Source organism: Danio aesculapii, chromosome 13 (genome assembly GCF_903798145.1).
Source record: "Danio aesculapii chromosome 13, fDanAes4.1, whole genome shotgun sequence".
Taxonomy (NCBI): domain Eukaryota; kingdom Metazoa; phylum Chordata; class Actinopteri; order Cypriniformes; family Danionidae; genus Danio; species Danio aesculapii.
In genome coordinates, this window is record NC_079447.1 from 40,774,859 (window position 1) to 40,794,091 (window position 19,233).

The 19,233-nt window shown below is 37.1% G+C and overlaps 1 protein-coding gene across 1 annotated transcript in view; it reads right to left on the reverse strand.

Annotated features, from left to right (window-relative positions):
- LOC130239190 (pro-neuregulin-3, membrane-bound isoform) overlaps nt 1-18,800 on the reverse strand; it is a 655,667-nt gene extending 636,867 nt beyond the window's left edge. The window contains exon 1 of the mRNA XM_056470247.1: nt 17,080-18,800. Within this exon, the coding sequence (XP_056326222.1) occupies nt 17,080-17,776 (697 nt within the window). The 5' untranslated portion in view covers nt 17,777-18,800. The remainder of the gene's footprint in view (nt 1-17,079) is intronic.
- Between the last annotated feature and the right edge of the window lie 433 nt (nt 18,801-19,233).

Here is a 19,233-nt window from a genome sequence, read left to right on the forward strand (position 1 = left end):
CTGGAAATACTGTAAATCCATGATCACTGTAAATGGAGCAGAAATTGAGTCCATCCCTAACATGACATCATAATCACTTTTAGCATGCTCTTCATGGTATCAAGTGCACGGAGCTTGAATGGCAGATAGAATGATGCTACTTTCTGCAGTTGCACAATTAATTATTTACAGCTCCTATAGAAAAAAAAAGAGTGTTTCTGAGCTTAAAGCGCTAGAATATGACATGCATAATTGAACGTGCTGTCCTACATGGAGACAGAGAAGAGGGTATGGGGCAGTGAGAGGGTCTTGTGGGGCTCTGCATAAGAAAGTAGCAGAGGAGGTGGACAGGCCTAGTTTGTGCTAATGCAGTGAGACAGTGGGATCTAGCTTTATGGTTTTATAATACGGTATTAGTGTTAGGCTGATGATCCCTAAAGTATTCCACTAAAGAAAATCGGACAAGGTCAGTTAAAGAGAGCTCGTGGCATTAAGAACATTTTCCAGTCAATGGCACCATTTCTTGGGTGCTTATTTTCAGGTCAACACTGAACCATCAGTGTGCAGAGGATTTAGAAGCTCACTTTCTGAAGAATATTTAACTGTCCTTAAAACTAGATCCAGTACATTTGTATAAAACTGCTTGAGGCCCAGTGGACTTTTCAGAGAATGTTTCCTTCTAACCCTGATGGCTATTTGTAAGCCTAAAGTTCAGATTAAGCATTTGCATTGATTCATAAAGCCCAATCATAGATGTAAACATATATATGTAAAACAAAACCATAAAAATCAAAAAGACAGATACAACCAGAATACAAAATCATTTATTCAGTAATCAGAATATTTCTAAGATAAACCTGGATGAATGCAATGTGCAAAAACCACACACGCGCAGGCATGCACACTAATATAGTTATTCATTTATTCGCTGTTTAAATGTGATCATATATTTAAAGAATATAATATAATATAATATAATATAATATAATATAATATAATATAATATAATATAATATAATAGGGTAGCACATTCGCCTCACAGCAAGAAGGTCGTGGGTTCGAGCCTCGGCTGAGTCAGTTGGCATTTCTGTGTGGAGTTTGCATGTTCTCACCGTGTTCGCTTTGGTTTCTCCCACAAGTCCAAAGACATGTGGTACAGGTGAATTGGGTAGGTTAAATTGTCCGTATGTATGTGTGTAAATGAGAGTGTATGGATGTTTCGCACTGATGGGTTGCAGCTGGAAGGGCATGCACAAGGGCATTCATCTGCTGGATAAATTGGCGGTTCATTCCGCTGTGGCGACCTCAGATTAATAAAGGGACTCAGCCAAAATATTAAATATTAGGAAAAATATCCATATTAGGAAAAACAAATATCATGGAAGTCAATGGTTACAGGTTTCCAACATTCCAATACACTTCAAACTATTCGTTTGTGTTCTACAACTCAATCTGGTTCGAAAAAAATTTATGGTGAATAAATGATGGCAGAATTTCCATCTTTTTAATAGCATATATGAAAAAAAAAACTTGCAGCTGATATATTAGGAACCCTATAAAATCTAAATAAATTGGAATTAAACCACCTGTTTATTTGTTTATTTCTCCTAAAGACACTGAGAGATTCAGGAGAATATATTTATTCATTTATTTGCTGTTTAAATGTGATCATACATTCAAATAAATAAATAAATAAAATAAAAATATCTAAAACAATAATAATAATAATAATAATAATAATAATAATAATAATAACAACAATAATAATAATACATATATTAATAATTAATTAAATGAGCCTTGATTCAATCAATCAATGCACACATAAATGCAAACAAACAAAGTCTTGTCTTTCTAATTTCACTCCCATCTCCCACTATGTATTGAATCAGCATGTGCTGCCTGTAAAGAACAAACAATTGTTTGGTTTGGAGCAGACAATTCCAATTTAAAACCTAACTGACATTTGAAAATGACGTACATTAAATCGAACATTATGCATATTAGCTCTCATCAGCGCAGCAGTCATTTATGATTGTGACTCACGTCTACAGTATGTGAGGAGTCAGAGGTGTGAGGCAGAGGCTCAGTGGGAAAGCATCAGTGGAGTTTGACAGGTGGCTGAAACGGGAGAGCTGACGTGTTCACCCCTGCAGATGCCAGCCAGCTCAGAGCAGGAAGACCACGCATATGGCTTCTAACGGTCCGCATCCTTACACATTCAGACATTCGCCACGGGAGCGCTGACCACACAGCTGTGCAAAACACTTGCCCCATTTCCACCATTCATCAACCTCGGAGCAACGTCAAAATGTGCATGTATTTGAGGTGGCATGTGTGTGACCCTTCTTTAATGGGGACACGTTATGCCCCTTTTCATAAGACATAAAAAAAATATCTGGTTTTCAAACTGTGTATTTGAATGAATCCCAGATTGTGACTGTGAAGTTAACAGTACAAAATATCACAAATAATTTATTTACAGCTTTTCAGTTTTGCCTTATTTCAGAGTAAACAAAAGCACCCAAAAGGGTTTGTGGGTGTGTCCCTTTAAATGCTAACTGCTGCTTTCCCAAAAGAGTGCAGAGCCTTTACTTGCTATTCTTATAGAAACAACAAAACAAGCTAATCTGACTAACAATCTGACAAATTATCAGTAGTGACCAAAGCAAAGACATGTTTGAACCCAAGTAAAATAATAATGATAAGAAGAGGTTACAACATATAGGCATTAGTAGGATATTTCCAAATTGTTACTGGATACATCAGTGTAGTTGTTAGGGAGTAAATTGTGTAACTCATTGATTTGCATGTTACCGCTCTGTTCTGCTTCGCTGGTCATTACAAACAAACATTACAAAATTAGAACAATTCTCTTCTCTTTACAGAAAACAAAAGAAAAATCTGTCACCTGACAATTGACTTATTCTTCAATGCGGAAGTTTGCGTGTTTTTCCGATTGTTTTAGAACTTCCGATTCAGCTGCCTATGGGAGAAAGAACTAGGAATAATAAACGGCAGAAAACGCTCAAACTACTTACTCTACATACAAGTGTTTGCATGACAATACAGACAAAGTAGAATAATATAATAAGAAAATATCAGTTTGCAACACCAAGAAGCAAAATGAGCTGTATTTAACGTCTAAAAAAATGAATGGAAGTGAATGAGACCAGAAGTCTCGAGCCAAAATAATTCAAATGGCTGCACCCACTCGTACGCGCAGAATAAGGTGACTACAGTGCATTAAAAAATACATTACAAAGTAGGGTTGGGGGATGTCGACCAATTTGGTATCGTACGATGTCTAATATAATACATTGCGATGGACGATGGCATCCTAGTCATAGGTGGCGGTGAATCAATTATTTATGAATAATTAATTAATTCATAACGAATTAATTATTTGTAGCCTACCGTTTCAACTACCTGACCCGCATGGTCTTTGTTTTACCCATAACCAAATCATAAATAAATAAAGACTCTGGCATGAATAGGCAGAGTGATCTGTGTCGTTATAATGGCGTCGACAAACTTGGTTGGTAAAAATGTGCATAACCAACAAGAACCAACCAACAGTATCTGAGGTTTTCACTAAAATTACAAAGTACAAGCGTGAAAGTGAAAGATTGAGTGTGTGTGTGTGGTCACGTGATGTGCGTTTTCAGCGGTAGTGTATATACATTTTATTTTGAGAAACATTTTAAAGTATTTTGTAACTGTAAACATGTCAAGCTAAATAATTGAACTGAATCATTGACTTCTGCTGTCTTCATTTGTTTAAAAAACACTGATTTCTTTACAATTTAAAACAACATCTTTGCAATTTTTTTTTTTTTTTCTGCTGGAGATACTGTTGTTCATAAAAAAAAACTAAGAAAATTTAGGCAGTTTTAAAACCTCGACCAAACTGCAGTACACCTTGAAAACGGTTAACATCCCATGTCTAGGTGTGTTTGCTAACACAAGACACCAAAATGACTACATTTAAATAAACAGCCACCACAAAATTACTTATAACCAGTCACACATAACTTAACATGTCTGTATTGTGGCTGTAAATAAGGTGCAGGTGTTCCTCTTGATGTGAAATGTCTGAGTATTTATAACCTGCCCAGGTGAGATTGACTGTTTCTCAATATGCGTTCTTCAGCAATCTTGCGTTCTGTGTTTTCATTATCAACAACTGCCAAAGTTCAGTTCCAAAACTCAAGACTGCAAGAATGGAGGATGCATGAAAGTTCGCATGTGTTCTTGGTATCGAGCATGCACAATTGCACACTTGAGCACCGAACTCGCTCAAAAAGCCCTAGAAGTCATTGCAACTGAATAAAGGAGGTGGGAAGACAAGTGCAGCATTGTATATACAGTAGATTTTTTATTAAAGTTCAGAGATATAACTTATTGATATGAGGAATTTCCCTAAATGAGACGGTAAAAGTAAACATTCACTTTAAAAAAATGTACCTCTAAGAAATGAGACAGCACTACAGCATCTGCACACGTCATCAGATGTCATCGCGATCTCTTGCTTCATACGAGATCAGATGGTTGCGACTGCTGTAGTTATTCCAGTTGTTTTATTTTTTTGTTTTTTATCTTCAGGAAATCACTGAAGGCATTTATTATGTTATCATAACGATCTAATGTGGCAATAGGATGGTAATACTGTGCATTTACACAGTGTCCATACTCATCGATGTAAACACACCAAAAACAACCTTAACATTATAGGAGACACTGTAAAAAGGTTATTCCCAGCAACTAGACATTACTGACAGGGAATTCGAGTGTCATCGAGTGTCAGAATGTTGTGGGACTGCTATACAGTAGCTATGATTATGGCTTATAGATAGTGAAATTTAGTGTTTTTTATTTAAGCAGTTTTTTTAAAGAATGACGGTAAAACACAAACGTGGTTATGAATATATTAAAACATGTGCTTGTTTGTTGTAAAAATTTGAAATACTCATTTGTGGATCTCCTTACTTCCAGGTGCAGCAATCCTGCCATTGTAGCTGGTGTATTCTGGGAAATTTTCTTACCCCTTTCTCTTAGCCCTACACCTTCAAGCTAATGAGAATTGGTACACCCTACCCCTTCACAGGAATGCGCAAAACGAGTGGTAGGGGTAAGGGCTAACGGGTAGAATTGAGATTGGGCCTGAGGGTGTTTATTTGCTGAAATTCATATTAAAATCTGTTTTATTTGTATTGTGCAATGTATATTATTAAGGATTTTGTGCATGTTATATATACACATTGAAAAGGGAAAAAACAATAAATCGTTCTATGAATCTTGTAATGTTTAAATAATTTTCCGTTAAAAAGGCTTGAAAAAGGCATTTCTCACAGGATGCGTTATGTGTTCTCGCGGGAGTTGGTTGTATGAGCCCCTCAAAAACACACATACATGTTAAAAGTGTGCTACAAAAGGAAATAAACACTCTAATAAATGCTACACATGAAATGAAAATGTATGAGCACTCACACACAATATATTTGCAGTTTATTCCAACATAAACCGCAGTTGAAAAGTAAACTAAGCTGAGTCTTATCAAACCATACCAAGCAGTGGAAAAAAGTACCTTAAGAGTGAATGGTCACAGGCCATACAGCATGTTAACAAACACACTTCGAAGGCTTGGACACATTCTCAAAATATGAAGTGACATAACAACATTGAGCTAACCCTCAAGCAGTCCAGCAGAGAATATATTTCAACCAAATATATAACACTTTAACAACATCTTTCAAAGCATTAAATTCAACCCCAACGCCCCCATTGCTTGGATGTCAGGAGTCTCTTATGTTCACTGGTTTACGAATGTCTTATTTACCTGTTCTGAGATGGTAGATCCGATTATACAGTTGCACTTAAACACAGAAAGAGTCAGATTTTCATGATACGTGCCCTTTAATCTGCCATCGGAGCAGAGAGTACGTTGGCTGGATGCTGTCACGGTGTGTGAAGCCATGTCCTTAGGTGCATCGTCCCCTGAGACAGATCTGCCTCGATAATCTCGAGAGGAGAAAGGAGAAGGCGAGAGTGAAAAGCGAGGGAGCAAGACCTAAATGGAGAGCACGTGAAGCACATTAGCCACCAACCAACATTTTCGGAGGAGGTATAAAGGGAAAGAGAGAGGGTAAGCAAAAAAGCGAGCACTCTAAGCAGCCTAAATGAGTTCAGGCGTAAGGGATCATGTCATGGCTGTAGGATCGTTCCCTCAGGGTGGTGAGAAAGACTTGGAGTACTGCAGCTACACCATTCAGACAGCTCGGTATCTCTCAGTCTTTATTTTTGTATAGTCAACCAAGAGTGGGAAAATCTAAATCTGTACTTTTGACAGATTTAGTCAAACTACATCTGTTGGACTAGAGTGGGAGAGCAAATCTTGTACAACAGGCGTTGAGGTAGTACAAATAGAATGATGATATCACCGCTTCATCGACAAAAGACAACGGAGGAAAAAAGGAACTGACAGGACTCAAAATAGAGCTGGCAAGAAAACAAGGCGATGACTATGTTAATCGGGATACATTCAAATATGCTATTTTTTCCACACATGCACAAAAAGAAGACACCATTTCTTCCCTGTGAAAACTAAGCATTTTGAGGACTGTTAAAATAGAGGCACTGTAAATGTTCATGCTTACTTAGTCATCAAATACACATTGTACCCATAGATATTTTGCTATGCAATTATTTTCAGTGTTGTGAAAAATACATGCATGGCCATACATGACTTGAACCTTGTCAGATAGGACCATATGGTGGAAGGAAAATCAGTTTCTATCAATTCAAAATTTATCTATTTGCAATTAATATGTCAATACTGCTTATAAACACACATACTGTCTCAATATTAGCCTATTCAATTAGCTGATGTTATACGTTTGACAGGTAAATCATTTTCAATCAATTTCTGAATGTTTTCTTTTAGATATTGAGTCATGCTCACTGGTAGCATTACTTGGACTTAACCCTGCAAATGTTTCCTTGTCATTTACACAGTCAAATGCACTTGACTTCTGTTTAGTAATTGCTAAAAAAGCTTATAACACTGAACTAGAAAAATTGTTCTCCACCCAGTTATGTACATTGGATACATGATCTGATGCAGTCTATGCAAATAGAAAAGATTAGGTATACACTTTGTGGTAAAACTGAAAAAAAAATATTTTTTTTAATTGATATATAATATATACGGCTGTACCTTCTGCATATTTGTATTTATATATTTCTCTGTATTGTTGTAAGGCCTAGTATGTGTTACTTTTATCTATAATCTTACTTTATCTATCTTATTATTATTATTAATATTTTTTGTGGTTTTTTTTACTTTATATTGTTCTTAATGCAAGAATATGTTATTGTATTGCTTAATTCAGAGAGAAAGAAAATGTGAGCTACAGTAATTGTGTTCTGCTGTTAGATTGGAGCAGGTGTTGTCTTTCGATTCTTTGTATTTGGTGCTGTGGCTAGTATGTATCAATAAAAGCAGAATTAAACAACTAAATCTGAGATGAAAGGACACATCACTAGATATCACTGTCAGTTGTTTTACATAGTATCTTCATAGTATCTTGCATTAGCTGTCTTTTGTCTTAAATTTGCTCTTTTTTTCTGTTCTTTTTTGCATTGGGATTTGCAATGGCATTCTTGATCAAAAGTTCACCTTCGATGCAATGCAACTGGCTTTGGATAAAAGTGTCTGCAAATAGCAAAAACGGAACTGGAATTTGTACTTTGCACTTCTGTGAATCGTTGCCATGCCTACTTTAATTTGATTGATCATCTCAATAAGTTTGACATTAACAAGTACTTTATATATTCCTGCAAATATGTCAGAAAACTAACTCTGTTTTACTTAATGTGGGCATCTGACAAAACCTACATCTACATTAATGCATACACATTTTAAACCACAATTTATTCTCTAGTTCTATTGAGCTTTTCAAAAATCTTCCAAGTGTCTAAATTTGAAAATGCCATTTTCCCATTGTAGTGTGAACCTTGAAAATGTAGGTATTTGGGGCATGTAGGCATTTAGAAGATGACCCACTTTACCAAGTGATGAAGATTTTATCTTCAGATAATTATGGTCATGTTACTTTATAGTTTTCATTCCTGCAAAGATGACAGAAAAGTGCTGCTCTATGCCAAATCATGGGGCAAATGCATTTTTAAATCAATGGAATGGCAACTTAGAGATTGAGCTGAACATACCAGTGAGTGGTGAAATGTTTCATTGGCAACATGATTTGGCCAGAAGAATTGTGTGTGGGAATTGTATTATCCGGTCTTTTGTTATCATGTTTATGTTTCCCACATAAACAACAAAATAATTCAAGCATTTTGTAAAAATAGGTTAGCAACATTTGGAAAATGTGTTGAAAAGCATTTGGTGATGAAATTTCAAGTGTATCCACAATAATGCAGTTGCTCCTTAAAACAAAACCTTGCCAATTAGCACTATTCTACCACACTAATGGATGAAATTTTGATGATTCACATAGGGCAGAGATCAGTGGCTCCTGAAAATGAGCAGAAACAGGGCAAAGCTGTGTGAGCAATCAGACCGATGACACTAAAACCGATCCCTGTCAAAGTGCTGAGTGGCACAAGTCTTGCAGACAATCACATGTGAATCAATATCTCATAACAGACTCAGGGAGTGTCATGCACTCTTTTATCCCTTAGGTAGCGCTGAGTGGGGACAATGCAGAGCAGCCACAAACACACACACAAACATCAAATGACTGAACAGCAAATGACTGAAATGGATATGCAGAGTAGTTATTGTATGTGCCATTGAAGAAAAGCCTTGTTACTGTAATTGTTTAAATTGTCTTGTTTTATGCTGAAGTTAATTTCAAGAAGTACTTGAAGATGTGAATCATTTTTTAAGCAAAATCAACAAATGGCAACAAGCATGTTTACCTGTTTTTGCATGTACTATTTATTTATTTATTTATTTATTTATTTATTTATTTATTTATTTATTTATTTATTTATTTATTTATTTATTTATTTATTTATGCTTGCAAATTTTAGACAATAAAATAAATTAATAAAGATTTGTTGTGATTGAAATTCAGAAATGTTCCACTAAATGTTGATTTATTAACTCTTATGAACTCTTCAAGAAACATTTATTTATTTATTTATTTATTTATTTATTTATTTATTTATTTATTTATTTATTTATTTATTTATGCTTGCACATTTTAGACAAATTAAATATTTGTTGTGATTGAAATTGAGAAATGTTCCACCAAATATTGATTTATTAACTCTTCTGAACTCTTTAAGAAACATTTATTCATTTATTTATTTATTCATTCATTTATTTATTTGTTCATTCATTCATTCATTTGTTCATTCATTTATTTATTTACTATTAATTGTAATATTTACCAAAACTATAGCAGGATATTCAGCTTGAGAATAAAAGAGAAATTTACATGTAAATGTCATTTCCTTTTCTTTGAATAAAATAACTAAATAGTTTTAAGACAGGTTCATTTCAAATGCTTTAACCTCAAAAGAGTTAAGAAATCAATATTTGGTGGAACATTCCTGAATTTTAAATTACAACAAATTTGAATACATTTATTTTTTTCATATCTGTACTGTTTGTTTATTTCCATACATATTTTCATAAGAAGATATTTCTACAGCACAGTTGTACTGGCAGGGATATCAATAGGCTTTGAGCTGCAACAGTAATACGCAAGATTCACAGTGAGGCTGTGGGCTCAAAGAAAACATTATCCCAGAACTCTGATTGGCCAATTTAAGAAGAATGGTTTGTTGAAGGTTATGGTCCTGGTTTGTCATGCCGGTCAGCTCTATTTAAAGTCACAATGTGGTATTAGCCTGAAAAGCCTGAACACCATCAAGTGGCCAAGGCAACCAGCCAAAGCAACTTGATATTTGTTTGTCCACAGATATTGAAAGGTTTCAAGTAGTCCAAAGATACCGCGAGGCCAAAGAAAAGGCATGAAAGAGAAGTGGAAGAAACAAAAGCAACGAGTAAAGTCAATAACACCATTTGTAATCATTGCTACGTGGAGAAAAATAATCTCCCAAATTAAAAAGAAGTCTAAACATCCTTAATTCAAGATGGGGGAAAATTAAATCGAATTAATTGAGATGAAAATGATGACAGATAGCTTGTTTTCAGTGCGTGTATGATATTAGTGTTTTAAACTGATTAAGTTGATGAGCACAGAAAAGAGTAAGTACTTACTTGTGTGCAAAGTGAAGCATGCACACAAAAAATAGCATTAGTCTGTGTCAGAAAACATCATTAAGACTTAATGCAGCTATTAGTTAATTGAGAGCTCTGTGAATTCAATGTCATAAACAAGTATCTCTATCTTCATGGAATCAATAAAAAATCTATTTCCAAACAGTGCTTATAATGATCCTCTATATGACTGATTTCGACGCCCAATCCCTGTGACAGAAACTAAACCTGTGGTAATGAAGACAAAGCTTCCTCCTTCAACATTTGCCTCCAGCATAGCTGATGAACAGCTTATTGTTTTCTTATAAACATCCCATGCATCTTTTATCGCCAACGATTTAAGCCGTTCTCCTTTGAGGCATATTTGTTACCCCCAGAAACGGAGGGAATAAAGTATCAGCGGGGGGTGAAAAAAAATACTAATAGGCCCACGATTCAAGAATATTGCATTTCTTGGTGCGTAACTAAACGGCAAATGTAGAAATGATTTGCATTTGAACTGGAGTTCAACATTTCACAAATATCCTGCCAGGCCTTTAGGAGTTTATAATCACTACTGTTATTTTCTAAAAGTCAACCCTCATTGCAAAAATGTCAGCCGTCAACATTTTTGATGGTAATTTCAACTTAAAACTGCAAAAAGTTTTTAACATAAAGTGGTCAGATGGCTGCTAATGGCTTTTATTTCAGCAGAATATACACTGCAGTGCAATGATTCAGGATAAATAAGGTTACAAAGCAAGCTAGAAAATAGAACTCGTTAAATGGACAAAGATAGTAGCAGAATGTGAGCTGTAACCACTCATTACTTCTCATTTATTTGGCATGTAGGTTTAGAATGTAAAATCATCTAAATAAAAAGGGTTTAAGCTTTATTAAATGGACAGTTCACCCAAAAATGTACATTTGTTGATCATTTACTCACAATCAGGCCATCCAAGATGCAGGTGACCTTTTTGCTTAACTTAAAAACATAAAAAATAAAAGGTTTTTAGCTGAAACTCTGCTTCTAGCAATGCATAACATGCAAGACAATGGTAACCATCACAATTAGGCTAACCACAATGGCATTCAAACATATCAAACAAAACAAAATATGTGTCTCCTGACAATATTAATTCTTAAAATATTTCCTGACAACTTTAAAGGATCATTATGGTGGCTTAGAAAGCCAACAGACTGTTATACAACATAAACTTCTTCTTATTATTATTATTTTAAGAACACATCTTCTCCTGGACCGTTCATATTACAACTCCAAACTTCCAAACTATATTAAGTTGCTATATCTTTTCCAACGGATCGGACTTTGTAAAAGTCCCGTTGACCTAACATTGGACCAAACTTTGTGACCTTACTACTTTGCGCCAGACTGTCATACAGACTTAAGATTGGGCTTGTTTAACTAAGACTAGCAATCTGCCAATCACTGATGAACTTTAAACTTACTAGCCACAACCTAGCAATCACTTATGGACCCCTAGCAACTGTCCCATATACTCCCATTATAAAAAAACTGCATTGACTTTACATTGAACATATTAACAACATATATATCCATACTGGCAACACACTAACAAACATACTAATCATACTAGCAACATGCTGATTCGTACAAAATTTATGCCAACAACATGCTAGTTTATACTAGAAACATGCTAGCAACATGCTAATTCATACTAGAAACATACTAATAACATGCTGCCTCAGCAACCGCCTAGCAATGCCTTAGCAACCACCTAGCAACACTTTAACAATTACCTGGAACACTCTAGCAACCGCCTAGCAACCACTCAGAGCACATTAGCAACCACCTAGCAATGCCTTGACAACCGCCTAGCAATCACTCAGAACACCCTAGTAACCACCTAGCAACACCTTAGCTATGACCTATCAACGCATTAGCAACCACCTAGCAACACTTTAACAATTACCTGGAACACTCTATCAACCGCCTAGCAACCACTCAGAGCACATTAGCAACCACCTAGCAATGCCTTGACAACCGCCTAGCAATCACTCAGAACACCCTAGTAACCACCTAGCAACACCTTAGCTACGAACTATCAACGCATTAGTAACCACCTAGCAACATCTTAGCAACCACCCAGTAATTCCTTAGCAGCCATCTAGCAACTACTTAGCAACCGCCTAGCAACCATTCAGAACACCCTAGCAACCACTTAGCAATGACCTATCAACACCTTAGCAACCACCAAGCAACACCTTAGCAAACGCCTAGCAACCATTCAGAAGACCCTAGCAACCACTTAGCAACACCTCAGCAACCACTCAGAACCCCCTTTCAACATCTTAGAAAAAACCATGCCAATACATACTAGACACATTTTAACCTTGTATTACGGTTTCAAAGTTCTTAAAAACTACTTCAAGCTTTCAGACTAGGCTTTGTCAAGCCACCGCAAAGTTTGTCTACGAGCTTTACTTTTTTACCACAATCTCAGCCACATGGTTCAGAGTGACCCCTGGTTCCCATTCTTTCAAATCAGCTCTTTTAAGAGAACAGGATGAACAAGTTCACACGAATTGAGTCAATACTGACACGTGGCTAATATACTGATGTGATTATGTCCAGTAAACAGACAAGTAAATCAGTTAGTTAACAAGCTGACTGAAATAATCAGTTAGAAAAAAAGAATCATATTTCCTCATTTGCCTGAAAATTGATTACAGATAATTATGTTGTAAATAATTCTCAGTTTCTGTCACAGCCATCGTTTCACTTCATAGGGCTCAATGTATCATCAGGAGCCACAGGTATTCGTTTTTTATTGCCTGACACTTTTTGTTACTCTCAAAGTGATGGTGTCCACCTTAATTGCCTAAGGTTTGAATTAGGGTGAACTATCCCTTTAATATTAACACTGGAACTACCAGAATAGCCATAGCAGCCATTCTGACCTTTGAGACTGTACTAAACTCAATGTGATGTCATATTTACATTTGAAGCTTCAATTGAGATTTTAGAATTAAACAATCAATGTCAAATATCTTTTTGTAACAGCCTATAATTGGCTATAATTGTGTAGATCAGTTGTTCCCAAAGATGTATGTGGGGGTCTGTGGGGGGACTGTCTGGTGCCCACCAGTCTCATTAGGTGAGGTTCATATTAAACAAATTAATAAATGACTATATGAATACTAGCCTTTGATTGTTAGATTGTTGCACTTTTTTGTGTTGTCAAGATGCTTGTATTTATATAGACCTATTGTTGTGTGTGCAACATTTGTATATTTATAACCACTTCTGAGGAATGTGGGGGTCGTGAGTCACTGGAATTGAAAAGTTTGGAAACCCTGCCTTAGATCACACCGAAGATGTTGAAAAGTTGAAAATGTTGTTTTTGAAATTTTGAAAAACATCTGAAGTAAAATTATTTTTGCTTTCAGAAAGTTATGTTTTTTGTAAGCAGAAAGTTGCTAGGCAACAGAGGCAAGTGTATTCAAAGGCACAGGAAAAAGTATTGGACACTAAAATGCATGCGGTCAATTAGACCATTATGGCAATTCAAGGTAGAAATATTCAGAGCTCTTTGGGTTTTATATAATTTGAATAAAATATTGTTAGAATGAAATTTAGACATTTAGGGAAAGTCTTAGTACTTTATGGGTTTTATTTTAACAAAGTTATTAAATTACATTTTTTTAAATGGTCAAAAAGGACTGCCCCTGCAATGACCAACTGACCATGGACAGTCCCAATTTTATTTATTTATTTATTTATTTATTTATTTATTTATTTATTTATTTATTTATTTATTTATTTATTTATTTGTTTGTTTGTTTGTTTGTTTGTTTATGTATTTATCTTTTATTGCCACATCAGCAATTTATAGCTATTTAAAGACAAAATAGATTTACATACAAATATTACATGATAAAAACAAATTTGTATTACAATAAAAAGTTACTTAGACAAATATATAGAATAGAAATAAATAAAATATGAGATAAAAGTTAAATATGATTTTTCAGTTAAATTTTTGATAAATAATTTAAGATTCTTCCTGGTGGTACCTTCTTAAAAGTTGTCCATCAAACTTCCACATTCCAACAAAATATGTTTGACATTCCCAAAATTGAAAAATCACTTTTCACACAAAAAATTTGACAACTTAACTTTTAAAGTAGCCCACACCATGCAAGTTAAAGCAATTTTGCTGAAATATTTGGTGTTTCAACAAAAAAAAAGTCATACAGCTATGACTTTATTAATGAGTAAACAGACGTTTTGCTGGTGCACTACAGTGCAAACCCCTCAATAAATTATGTACTCTATAAAAACAATATAATTGGACCAAAATAATCACATTTTTATAATAACAATTAAAAACTGCATTTGTTGGGCTTTAACTGCCTATACAGTAACAGTCTTTTCGGTCTGTGAGGGGGGAAATAAATCTACTGTTTTGACTAGAAAAATAGTTCTGGCACGTTCTACACATTGACATGCTGAATCCAGCCACCACCACCTGCTTCAAACATCCTCTTCTCCACCTCTATTTATAAAACTGTGCACACTTTTCATCCCTTTCCCTGATAATTTTTCAGCGCACCCTTGTCAATTATTCACATGCTCTTCTACATATTGAACATGTTTCCCTTTCTAAGCATTAATATTTAAGGCTCCATCCCTCCTTTAGGAGATCTTAAAAAGATAAATCAAAGTGACATTTTTTTTAAACAGTCTCAGAGTGAAATTAAGCTCTAATGGTGCTGGAAGGGAGTGCTATTGTGGCGGTCTATTACAACAGGAAACAGACAGAAGAGACAAATAAATCACCTCACTCAAAGATAAATACTGAACGATTTTAGTCATTTACCACTGGCAATGACTTAATGTCAAAATCATCCTCATGAATTTTGAGAACAAATACTGAGACAGCGTGGTAAATGGCCAATACAGTGTGGCAGATGACATGAACTAATCCTCGTAATCAGCCTGATGTTACAAAACAAAGGAAAATCGATGGTCATTAAATGGCAGTCAGCTGGAACCAGGAATCGTGTCAGCCAGTTTCAACCAAAGCTGTTTTCAGTTAATGCTACAATTGATTCAGCAACTTCATAATCGATAACATTGAGATATGGCTTTTATGCGGTCAGCTCATCGCAAAGTGTCCCCAGAACCCTCTGCAAATTTGCATTTGTTCCCAACTACTTTTAAATGAGTTGCTAACTGATCTATTTTCAGCAGAATCATAGCTTCCACATGCTCAACCAAACAAAAGTCCACAAGGGAAAACAGAATTACAGGACACTCGATTCACCAATGTCAATTGTTTAAACAATTATTCTAGGAAAACAAAATGCTCACTTTACCTGGAAAGTCTTCAATGAAATATTTTTTCCAGCTGTAAAATCAAATATGGCGAGCTGTAATTAGTTTTAAGATGAGCCACAGCTGTGGGCTCTCGAATGCACATGGATCACAAATGGTTTAGTTATCTTTTATTCAGAGCTGTTGATAAAGGTAGGTAATTGTTGCTAGGGGACATAAAGGATTAAGATATCCTCTGTCAGACAATTGCATTGGTAACGAATTATTGTACAACCAAACCTACACTTTGATAAGAACTTGTTCAAAGACTTATGACACCTCTATTTGTGGGTTATTACTGCAATTGTAAGGGCATCTGCTTACTATATAGACACAACTCAACATGCATGTCCTTGTGCTTGTAAAACCAGGGTATAAAAAGTAAAAAAAAAAAAACATGAAAATACATTACACCTTTTTCAAAGGAACTACAAGGTAAGTCTCCTAAAGACTAACAGTAGTTGAAGGAGTGACAGCTTCCGTGGAAAAAAGGTAAATTAATCTGGATTAAGTACAGAAAGTGAAATAATCTCATTGAGTGGTGAGCCTCTTAAAACCTGACATTATGATCCAATATTACCAGTTGGGTTCAAAGAAAGGCTCAAATTATACTGAAGTATTCATAGCACTAGAGAGAAAAAAAGGCTCTAATCCTTGAAACGAATATTCAGACATATTGCCAAATAACCTGAATGTCACTCTAAACAGACTGTCCTCTGTATTAAATCAACATGATCATTAATTGTGAAGGCATCTGTATCTAGGGATTTGAAGACTACAGTATAGCCATTATAATCATACTGCAAAATCACATATGGACAACACACCTTGGTTTCAGGTAATTCTGTGAGCAGGTGCGAGCAATCGGGCATGTGGATGCATTAATCAATTTCTGTGTGCTTAGACAATTAAAAAGACATTAATGTTGAGGAATAACATCAGCACATGAAGTGTTTTTCAGAGGTTCATGTCATTATGAAAAGAACAGGAAAATATTTCTTTAAATATGCATGCAAAGTATGGCTTCATCATTAGACATCGCTTTCACCACTTCCAGTAATCCAGTATGAAGAGAGAATCAGCAAATGCAGAGATAAAAGAAACATTGTCTAACTGACATCCTTATACATGTGCTTTTTCATGTGCTGTAGCTGGTGAATAAATCTAAAATAGCTTTTTTTTCACCTCTAAAAATTCTCTTTGTGTTACTTGATTCAATTTACCGCACATTTTGAAACACAGGGAGTGGTCGGAGTCACTGCTTGTCATTAGTGTCTCTGCTGCTCCCTGGCAACATCATAGACGGGACTGCATGCAGCCACAAGACTGTCATGCTTTGCCTCTGGGATGTCATTAACACTGTACCGTGCAAAAAAAAAAAGGCAATTTTCAAAGAAAGTCAACAAAGACTGTTTGATCACTAAGACCCCTCCCCACCAGAAGAACTGCATAACCCTTGCAGAAGCAAAACCAGCAGGAATAGAGGAAGAAGTCTCAAACTTACGTGTTTTGCGACTGACGTGGGTTCGACCAGGTGTGGTCACGTGCCTCTCAGTGGATGAGTGCTCTCTGGTCCACATTTGGGTGGAGTCATTTAGAACCGCTGGATTGGAGGGAGAGGGGCTGGAGGTGGCTGTATGGACAGTAGATGTGGTGGTAGAGGCCACGGTGGTCGTAAAGGTGGGATTACGAGTGACAAATCGCGTAGAAGGGCTCTTCTGAGTCACCTGGCTGCCGGATGCCCCACCTCTAGGGGGAATGTTTGGAGGAGTTCCCGTTCGAGTCCTGCTCCGCACCACTGTGGTGACAGTGGGGCTAACCGAGCTAACCCCTCCAATAATGGTTGTAGTAGTAGTTGTGTCAGACCCCTTAGGAACAGTGCTAGGCTTGGACAGAAAAATGGGGTCCTGACCAATACCTTTGGCATCCACCAAATCAGTAGGCACGTAGTCACGCACAGAACCCACTACAATCCATTTCAGCAGCATTAGGCTGAGCCCCAGGCCTACGAAGCCAATGAGAAGTGGAACCACACAGAGCCAGGTTTGTTGGCGAGGCCAAAGAGCACAGGTCCCACACCTTAAAATCCCACCACGTGCAGGGGCCTGGGCTTGTTCACGTCCACCGGAGCCACCTCTCCCATCAGGCTCCTCCAGTACCATAGCCCCCGAGTTGTTCAGTGTTCCCGAGCTGTCACTCATCTTGCCTGTGGCACGTTAAGGGTTAACCCCAAGGCCGGGCACTCAGCAGACATGGACAGCACAAGATGAAATGCTGGCCAGCAGTGCCAGACATTGGGAAAAAAAAATAAAACGCTAAGTAAAACCCAACCGCAAGAACACAGAAATAGTTACGTACACATCAAGGCAGGCAAATCACATCCACACACTGCCACAAACTGATACACATACACACACTCACAATCACACAAGCGCATACACCCAGTAGAATTCCGGAGGTAGAAATCTCAGTGGTTGGAGAATCCGGAAAAAGGACAGTCCTTTAGTTCAGTTCCACAAATACGCCCAACCGACTTCCAGATGGCCCCAAGACTACCAAAATGATACAGATTTTAAATAAAGGTGTCGAGCAAAGAAGGTGGATGGAAAGGGAGGAGTGAAATCATCTGCATGTTGACTCCGAGCACCAGCCGTTGCAGCAGTACTCTCGGTCGTCAGGTTATTAAATCCTTCTTTTTGCAGATGACACCACAATTAGATATACCTTCCGATTTTGTATCTCCATTCAGTGCAACATTTCAAGGTGAAGTTTGGGAAAAGTTGAACGATAGCTCATATTTCTCCTCTCAGGCTCCTTAGTTCTTGCAAATTCCTTTTTCAAGGTCTCGATCTGCCTCACGGTCTTGTATTCAATCGCTGAGTCAGCTATACATATCCCAGAAAGCTGATTCCCACACGAAAGGAGGACTCTGCGATGACCATGAAGCAATACGTCCCCTTCTCCACGACTGAAGCTCCTGCTGATTTATAGCATCCTTAAGGGAGCAAGGGACCTGCAGCACGAACCCGGTACGTGCAAGCTGAGCAATAAGCCCAGCAGAAGAGGCAGTGGCAGGTGCAGAGTTGTCTAGAAGGATATCGTAGATGACCAAATCCGTTAGCAGTGCAAATCCGTCCTGAAGAGCATCTGATACGCAGACCCACCACCGTACAGCAAGCCGTTGATATCGTGCAGAACAGCAGGCGTACGCTCTCCCTCTATCTACATTCCTCCACTGAGAGAGCGCTAGAGAGAATGAGAGAGAGAGAGAGTGAAAGGGAGCGGAGCGGAGGGATGAGAGGAGGGAGGGTAGGAGGGAGGGAGGAGAGAGCTTGCCGAAGACGGACGGAAAGAGAAAAACAGGAGGGTTAAAAAGAGAGAGACAGCGTGCAGGTTTTCCGGGAGACAACATTCATCCATTCCTCATCACGCTTGTGTTTATTTTGCCTGTCTGTTGCTTCATTCTAAGGATGCCATTTCTAAAGAGTCCGGACTAGCGTGTATTCCCGCTCTAATCTCCTGTGGGATTTTACTGCGGCTCAAACCTACGACACTGCAGCCAGACATACACAGACAGCCTTCTACTCTCCCCTACTGCTGATGCCAGAAAAGAGAGAGACAGACAGAGAAACAGAGAGAGAGAGAGAGAGAGAGAGAG